General features: G+C 49.6%; 4 protein-coding genes across 4 annotated transcripts; 2 read left to right on the top strand and 2 right to left on the bottom strand.

The window, feature by feature from the left end:
• Window positions 1-479: 479 nt before the first annotated feature.
• On the top strand, window positions 480-1054 carry PENARI_c135G05096 (uncharacterized protein; the record flags this gene model as incomplete). The annotated part of the gene is made up of 2 exons (XM_022637982.1): window positions 480-596; window positions 662-1054. 2 exons carry the CDS (start codon window positions 480-482, stop codon window positions 1052-1054), a joined length of 510 nt encoding a protein of 169 aa, XP_022482160.1.
• A 1519-nt stretch (window positions 1055-2573) lies between these two features.
• On the bottom strand, window positions 2574-3233 carry PENARI_c135G07792 (uncharacterized protein; the record flags this gene model as incomplete). The annotated part of the gene is made up of 1 exon (XM_022637983.1): window positions 2574-3233. The coding sequence occupies one exon, from the start codon at window positions 3231-3233 to the stop codon at window positions 2574-2576; it is 660 nt and encodes a 219-aa protein (XP_022482162.1).
• Window positions 3234-4564: 1331 nt separating this feature from the next.
• Window positions 4565-5419, top strand: PENARI_c135G11868 (uncharacterized protein; the record flags this gene model as incomplete). The annotated part of the gene is made up of 1 exon (XM_022637984.1): window positions 4565-5419. One exon carries the CDS (start codon window positions 4565-4567, stop codon window positions 5417-5419), a length of 855 nt encoding a protein of 284 aa, XP_022482161.1.
• A 271-nt stretch (window positions 5420-5690) lies between these two features.
• Window positions 5691-7958, bottom strand: PENARI_c135G00799 (uncharacterized protein; the record flags this gene model as incomplete). The annotated part of the gene is made up of 1 exon (XM_022637981.1): window positions 5691-7958. One exon carries the CDS (start codon window positions 7956-7958, stop codon window positions 5691-5693), a length of 2268 nt encoding a protein of 755 aa, XP_022482163.1.
• Window positions 7959-8827: the final 869 nt, after the last annotated feature.

Here is an 8827-nt window from a genome sequence, read left to right as displayed (position 1 = left end):
GGCGAGATGGTCGTTGATTCAACGTTGACCAAACACCACCCGTGGGGCTAGTTCAATCCGGGCTTTTGCCGCCGACAACTAGGAATGAAGCAGACAGGAAGTGCCCGGCTTGATACAAAATTCACAGTCTTTCACCAGTCGCTGGTAGGGCTGTATCAGTTATTGCTCCTGGCCAGCCAAATGCTTTCGAATTAAGAAATATAGCGCTTGAATTTATGTAGCCGTTGAAGCTGCGAGACATGTTTCAACGCTGCTTGAACAACTGTTTGGCTACTGACATATTCATCAGCATGGGAATAGGGTTGCTCAACGGCCGCAAATACAAATAGCCATCAACACTCAAATAAACGACTGCGCTGAGACCCGTACCCTGTCGTAACACTAACAAGGTGACTACGTGTCTCTAGGTGGGCTATAAGAGAGGCTATCATCCGGTACAGACTAAACTAGTCTGAATTTAATTCTTTGCCCAACACGAAATGGATGCTCCAAGGAACGTACCGGACCAAAATAATGGAGATCACCAGCCGTCTGGACTGCCAATTCAGGTTGATAAAGACCACCCAAAGGATGCTTCTGATCCCAATCCACGACAGGTAAGTGGTGCATCCCATACAGTATCAGATCTTGTGGCTGACTGCTGGCATTCTCCCTCCCGCAGCTGAAAACCGACCAGAACGAACCCCTGACGATTGAGCACTTTCAACCCATCTTGGCGACACTAGCAAATCTCGATCGCGACGATCCGAAACTCGCATTTCAAGCGGCTCGATCCGTGGGGCTCTATCGACGTCTATGGGCATCATGTGTGCCTAGGCACCTCAATGGCGAGGATGTCGACCAGAAGAGTCAACTTTCGAAGGAGGCTAGCATTAACCCGAGCAAAGAGAGGAATGGACCTCAGCTTCCTCATGATGAGCAGCGATTACGACTGCTTTCCTTTGAGCAGGCTTTGGAATCGTCTTGGGAACGGATGACTGTCGTGCTCAATGGCTGGAACCAATGCTCGAAAAGTAGTCTGGGCATGTTGGTGGATGTCAAAACAACCGAGTGAGGGGTTGCCAGTGGGAAGTGTGCCATGTATTTCTTTACTGCCATGTAATGAACCAAACAGAGAACAAGTGAAGCCCGTACTCTAACGTAGTGTCAATCCTTTGACGGGGTTTTGTTTTATTTAGAGAATGTTGTACAAAGCACATTGCCATTACGTGACTATTGACGACCTTGCGGACGTCGTTCAGAAAACAATGGAAACACAAGTACAGTCACATGAGTGCGTCACATTCATTTGTAGTTTTCCAGGAGATTATGTACAAAGAACGATGGATCCAGGGATGGCGTCGTGGGAAGTGTCGCGGGTAGTGTCGCTAGCGGGGACAGAGTAGAGTGACCAGAATACGGTAGAGGTTCTGTGCGCGGCCACAAAGACAATCGGAAGGAGGTGGGCATCGTTCCCACAGTGACTAGTGATATGATGTCCAGGATCTGTCCACGTACCCGACGTAGATTCCCCATGGCCGTTTCAACACGGGGCAGGAAGAACAGATGCTCTCCCACCGTCTCGCCCGTTAACTGATGAAACCTTGCAAGCCTCAACTCCACCCAGTAAACCTCCCCAAAAAGAAAGAACGCTGACATGTAAAGAAAAAGGTCATCAGCTTGAGTGGCGAACGACAGAGGATCTGGACCAGTCCACTTGAAGCCCGACTGGTTATCGTTGTTGGGGTGGAAGAAGCATTCGACCAAGGGGGATTCTTGTAGCTCGTGTGCTACAGACTTTAATCCATTCGGAAAGTCTAGCGCAATATCTTCGTGATCTGCGCAAAGACTAGGAGGCGGCGCCGGTATACAAGAGGATTCTCGCCAGATTGTGTGAAGGTCGAGATCGAAGTCGATATCTAGTCTGTTGTGAGCACAGGTACGCGGTGAAATAAAGTTATACGAACCATCTTGACCGGATTTGTCCATCTGCTTCAATTCTTTCCCGGTATAGTCGTTGGGGGAGGATGTGGCAGCTGCGTTTGAACTGGCAGTGAAGGGTTGCTGGAGGTTTAATATAATGGCGGAGGCCAATTATCTTTCAATGTGGCAGACAGTGGACCAGTGAATCAGAAGTCAATTGTTCAAGGAAAGGGAATCGACGAATGTACTAAATTTTCGCGAAGCGTTGATCTTTCACCAGGATGAACGAAACGTCACCGTCGGCCGTCCAAGTTGAGATATCCCCGGTGAGATATACCCGTCTACCGTCCCACAACACCGGCGCTTACTTATTTATGCACTGCAGGGAGAGATCTCTTTCATCTAACAGCCATCTCGTCACTCTTGTAGCTGTCGTTGAGCTTCCTTCGTCGTGTCTTCCAAGTAAAAACGACAAATTATCATTCCAATAGGCACAAGCAAGAGCCGAGAAGCTTTATTGTTGTCACAGGGACGTGGTGTTGTACCGTAGAACTGGCCTTAACTACATCGGAAGGAGACCAGCCGGGATGAAGGGGATCTACTCAGGCTACTTAGTTTCGTTCGTTTGTTATCTGAAAGAATCAGACATTGATTTTCCATCTTGCGCAAAGTTATGGTTGCTGAGGCTTAGCTTCAGATAGGGGGCTAGTAGGTGCTGGAAATCCGAGTGGGCGCCCGTCAAACGACAGCTGGCCACGGAAATCTGGATCGTAGTCGGGGCTCGTCTCGTCGAGGGTGGCAACATAACGGTTGCGACCACCCGGTCTCGCATGTGTCTTCGTACAACGGACTTTGAGGTTGTCGCGGCGAGAAAAGGCACGGTGGCATCCAGGCACCCAGCAGACATAGGGCTTTTCCTTCGAGTGACTCCTTGTATGGCGCTCGAGGTGGTCCTGACGCTTGAAGCCCATTCTGCAGCCAATGATGTTGCACTTGAATTTTCGCTTGTGTATATCAAATTCCTGGTCCTTGGCTTCCGGCTTATGATCAGGTTGCTTGTCATAGACATGACAGTCAGGCAGTGAAAGATCGTTTATGCACGTGCTCTTGTCATGGACTATCTGGGAATGCCCTGGTGGTTGATCAAGAAACCAAGGGGAGATACCGGTATCAGCGGGGATAGGACAGACTTCAGCAGCCGCGCCAAGATTTGCTGTAAAGCTCAAAGGCTCAGGAGTAGTTGTCGAAGTACTTGGAAAAACCAGCGCAGGGTCGATATTCTGCATTGTCGAGAAATCAGCCCCCGGCAGCCGGTCAGCTACATTGGACATTGGGATCGAGTCAATCCGTCGCAAATGACAAAGCCTCAATGGTGGCGGGCAAAGTCTGGAGGTCGGATCAAGGGAGTGGTCTGCTTCCTGAGGAAGATAGACGCAGGGAATGCCATGGTCCCTGAGCAAGATTGGCGTATGATGATGAGAACCCGGGGAACAGTAGTAGACCTGGATGACTCCATGCTCTGCCCGATTGTCACGTTGCAGCGAAGCAGCGTCAGTGCGGTTAGCCTTCCATATGCTGTCATCGAGGTTGGACCAGTTTGGCAGGACCTGTGAGTCCAGATAATAGAAAGGATCGGTCGCTACGGTCGGCGGCTTGGCGGTTGAGAGTATTCTATCATCATGCTGAACATGTAGCTCAGGAAAAGGCTGAGCCGGCAACAACGGGAGAAGAGGTTTTCTATGTTTCCGAGACATATTACCGGCATTGATTGGGTGTGGTCGATGTATTTTCAAGGAGCGTGTAGAGAACCGGCGCTGCGTACAAATTTATTGAGAACGACAGAACTTCTAAGCCCAATTTGTATTGAAAGCAGACAACAATTGACCACGGACATGCAAAGAACGGTAATTGCGCATACGTACTTTGGCATTGGCCATAGTCTTAACATGATCAAGATGCAAGTAAGACGCAGAAAGGTGCGTCAATACAGACTACCTTTATGATGCTCCTAATGCAAATGATGTCAACAGCATCTCAGATATTCCTACAACAAGAGTTGATTCCAAGATTTCTAGCGTTCCATACACAGTAGATTCGAACTCTCTGATCATTATACTGTGCGTGGTCTGATTTCACGTTTCCCTGTAGCTTCGTTGACTCCGGTGAGTTACAATTGAGCCCTCCAATATCGTTTAATTGACTCACCAGTACACTGTCGGTCCATTCATAGGAGCCAAAAATGTCTGCGCCAAATTGGAATTTGCATTCCTAATGTGCTCATTTCATCATGTTGTGATATGGACCTGGGGCAGACTACGAACAAAGCCGCACCATCCGGTTAACACATCCACCTGCCAATATTGACTAAAGTGTCAGATATGTGATGAAGCCTCGCTTTCAACCCACTTATCTGTCGGACTCATGAGCTTCAAACAAGCACTTATATGTGGCGTCACTATTTTGAGTAAATCTTTGATTGACTCACATCAGCTTTCTTTTCACAGTGATTTTGATGAGCCACCAGTGTTGGTTTTGTGTTTTGCTCTATATCTTTTATAAATCAATTGTCTCCCCGGCTTCCAAATTCTTAGACCTCTACGAGGAATTCAATTCGTCAAGTGGTGCTCCAATATAGCGAAGATCAACCGAGCCTTCCACAATTATGATGCTCATTAGATATATTCTACTGTTGGAGGCGATCGTCTTACAGGCGGTCAGCGGACATCTGATCATGGTTTCGCCTGAGCCCTACAGCAAGGAAACCCTCAACAACTCTCCTCTCGCTGAACATGGTAGCGATTTTCCCTGTAAACTACGCACAGATGCATTCTTGGCTCCTTCAACAGAGACTGTCTACCAGATCGGCATTGAAAACATAATCAAGTTCAAAGGAAGCGCGACACACGGTGGCGGCTCATGCCAACTGAGCCTGACCGAAGACCGTGAGCCAACCAAAGATTCTGAATGGAAGGTCATCAAGTCCTATGAAGGAGGCTGCCCCACAAAGGCAGAGAAACTCGCCGGAGACGCCACTGCCGACAATGCCCTTCACCTCGATTTCGCAATCCCCGAGGGCATTAACCCCGGAAAATATACATTAGCCTGGACGTGGTTTAATCGTATTGGGAATCGTGAGATGTATATGAACTGTGCCCCAGTCACCGTGTCTGGTGCCTCGTCGCAACAGTGCCACAAGAGCATACAAAAGCAAACACCTAATTTCCCACCCATGTTTATCGCCAACATAAATGGCTGCGTCACCAAAGAGAACGTGGACATTCGGTTTCCTCAGCCAGGAAGCATTGTGGAACACAATGGCGAAAAGGACCATCTTCTTCGCGAAGGTGAGCCACCATGCACCGGAACACCTACATTCAGTGCCTTGGCAGCCATCAAGTCAACTATTCCTGATCTTACCAAGGGTGTGTTTGGAGAGGCTCTTTCATCTACCACGTCTACCGCTCTTGCCCGCATTCCAACTTCGGTTTCCTCTTGTCGTGCTCCTCGCCGTAATTAGGACTATAGATGATACGTATCGAGCACTCAGGGCGCATATGTATAGGCTGACGTAAAATCAAAGGAGGAAGACCATGGCAAGATGCCTAATCAAATTCAGTGAGAACTTCAATGTCGTTGTTTCTCTTATTCTAATTTGAAAGAATTCAGTCCGAGGTTTAAGATTTGTGATTCGCTCTATTGTACAGTACTTAGAATGACTGGATGAGATTGAAAATCTGGGTATCATATATAAGATCGCTAATTCAACAGATCATAAGAAAATCCCGTTGTCAAGAGATACGAAAACGTTTTGCATCTCCTGCCTCTGTTTGACATAGTCGTCGTCGTTTGGCTGCCCCCGACCGTTGTAAAGCCGGTCGACATTTCAAAGTAGAGCGATGGAAGTCAATGATCAAAGCACGGCCAAGCTCTTCACTCCAAAGGACATTGTCTCGCCGCAGGTCGTCATGTGTTATACCAAGGGCTCTAATTTCCTTGTTCGATTTGTGTATCTCGCGGCGAAGCCACTGCGTCAGCTCCATCGTCGCTGTGCATTCGCCTCCCCAGCCCATTACGAGCATGTGACAAATTTCTCCAGCGCCATGAAGAAAATAGATTTTTGCCAAGTCAATCGTACCCAAGAATACAGGTACAGCGGATCCTTGGGCCTTGCGCAGCACTCGATAAACTTGCGCTTCGCGGGAAACTTCTTCCCATAATCCTGACGTGGTGCCTTTACCGATGACCGTGTAACCATATTCCATGCAGGTAAGTTTGAATGGGGCACCGTATGAGCCGCAATCCCCCAGGGGGATGCAACGATCTATATTCTCGTCCAACTCATTTTTCAGTAAAAGTATCATGTCCCTGGCCGAGATTAAATGCTGAGCCGCGAGGTTCTTGCCCCGGCGGTGATGGCCTACATTGGGACACGACTCATCAAGAACATCCCCGTTCCGCAAACCGAGCAGACATCGTTGCGTGCAGAATTGTGCGGCACGGCGTCGATGATGGTCGTCTTGGTCAGGCCCAGTCGTTTGCTGGCGATTTGATCGTCGAGCGGACGGTGAAGGCGTGACTTGGCTGATCCTCCGCTTATGGCCAGCTGCTTGATCAGCGTCAGAGCCGGACGAGTCCGGTGATTGCGAGCGCGGTCGAATCTCTGAGGGTGCACAAGTGGTTTGAGATCGTGTATGCACTCGACGGCCCTCCGAGGGAGACGGCAGCGGAGACGACGATGGTAGTCCATAGGATGTACCAGACTCCGGACTTGGAAAATCAGGGTTCGTGCTATCGGAGTGGGAGATTTGCTGTAGCTCGCTTCTCGGAATCTGCGAACGCGTGTGATCGAAGTTTGTCTTCCATTTGTGAAGATTTGGGCGCACGCGATTTCTCCATTCTTGCTCACGGATGGGTGAGCGAAATGCCATCAAACAAAGACACAACACCCTCGCAACAGACGACTTCCATAGCTGGACAACCGTATCGCTTTCCGGGTTTACTTCGCTGTGAGGATCACAGAAAAAGTAATAGACCGTGCTAGGCTGGTCACGCGGAACACGGAGGAGAACACGGGTAAGCCCATTTGTCACATATGAATATTCGAGTCCTTCCTGAATCATCACATGGTACTCTTGCACAATGGCGGAGCAGACGAGGCGCTCTGCACTGTGCTTCAACTTTGCTTCCTGGTCGGTAGGGATTTTATTAAATCTGACCATATCATTCCATAGGTCCATTGGTCGAAGTCCCATACGAAAGGTTGCAACAGACAACTTGTGAGGTGGCTTGTACTCGACCGTCGTCAGGACGGTGGTCGAGTTACCGTCGACACGATTTATGCAAAACTGGTCAGGTCGTGGGTGACTTGTGCTCGGCAATTGGCTTGCGTCAGCTTCAACGGGTTCGTTCTCGTTCAAGGAATTCGTATGATTGCTGAACTGGATTCCATCACCGAGCCCGAACTCCTCACGAGCAGCTGGCAGTTTGCACAGCTCGATGATTATATCGTGGACATGTTCCTCCACGCCAAACCGCTCGTAGGCCTCAAGTTCTTGCTCGCTACTAAGTGGCTTGCGAGCAAATCGACGACCGAGCCCTTCTATTTCGGCCAGAGACGAGAATAGACGTGGTGCCTCTCCCGGCTCGGGCTGAAGATATTGACAGACGGACCTGTAGACCTCTGAGAGCTGTTCTGGGCAGTCGGTCCAATGTTCCAATCGAGTCGGGCAGTATTTTCCGGTGGGAAGAGGTATTTTCCCAGTTGTTGAGCGGGATGGTGAATCAATTCTCAGCGATCGGGAGAGAAGGACATGGCAGTGCTGAATGAGCTCCGTGAAAGTGGTCGGTCGATTGTGCTCTTCTGCCTGCCGTCTTCCTTCTGCTTCTCGCTTCTCGCGCTCTTCCGCCTGCCGCCTTCTTTCTGCTTCCTGTCGCCTTCCTTCTGCTTCCTGCCGCCTCCCTTCTGCTTCCTGCCGCCTCCCTTCTGCTTCCTGACACCGTCTCTCTTCCGCCTGCAGATAAAGAGTTCTGTAATCTGGGAAGCTGGGGTCAGCCATTGATGTGTAGTAAAGAAGAGTGATATCCTGCGACAGGCGTCGATGGGCTGTCTCCACTTGGCTGATGTCAGCTGATCCCGCTCCCGGCAAAACTATTTCCCGGAAGCAAACACGACTTGCCGATTTTCGGGGAACGAGACGCGGCCCCGATAACGCTTCCTATAGGCCACAAATGCTGTATTGATTCACTATTATGCTGACATGAATTAGTAGGAGATACCATTTCTTCCCTTAAAAAAGCATTCCGTGTCAAGACTTTTTTTGCTTTCACGTGCTCGGTCGTTCGCTATGGATAGGACCAGCAAGTGTTTTTTATCTCGGTCTCTCGCCTCCAATTCGTGCCCAGACAGAGGCAGTCCCATTACTGCCTCCAGAAGTAAGCGGGAAACCATACTTATTAGGCCTGATTAATGATACCAGTTTTATGCGCGTATTTTCTGTCGCTGTCCGTATGAATAGCGAATAGATACTCACTCGCAGTATCCAGATACAAAGATGCACATCTTCATCATCACTATCAAGGAACTGTTCACGCTCCTGCAGACGGTTCCATCCGTACTAGGAACTAATCTCTGGGCCCTGGGAGTTCTCTTGCTCCTGGGAGCCTCTAAAACGTTTGTGGGAGCCAAGAAGCAGCTCTCAAGGAGCCCCTAGCCCTACGAAGCATACGGACGGAGATGTGGTCTGCGCGGGACCCACATGGGTGCATACGATGTTGGTGGGACACCTGAATAGTCCTGCACCTCACATTGCTGCTAACCGTGGCTATGACTCGGTGCGCCCCCAGTTTTGTTCCACATATGTGTCTCCCTAAACGCGAGGAAGCTTCTCTCTATTGCTTCCTTGAGCCACGACTTGTCTAGCGTCAG

Source organism: Penicillium arizonense, assembly GCF_001773325.1.
Source record: "Penicillium arizonense strain CBS 141311 chromosome Unknown PENARI_contig135, whole genome shotgun sequence".
NCBI classification, from domain to species: Eukaryota; Fungi; Ascomycota; class Eurotiomycetes; order Eurotiales; family Aspergillaceae; genus Penicillium; species Penicillium arizonense.
Note: the sequence above shows the minus strand (reverse complement) of the source record. Positions and strands in the feature narration are given on the sequence as shown.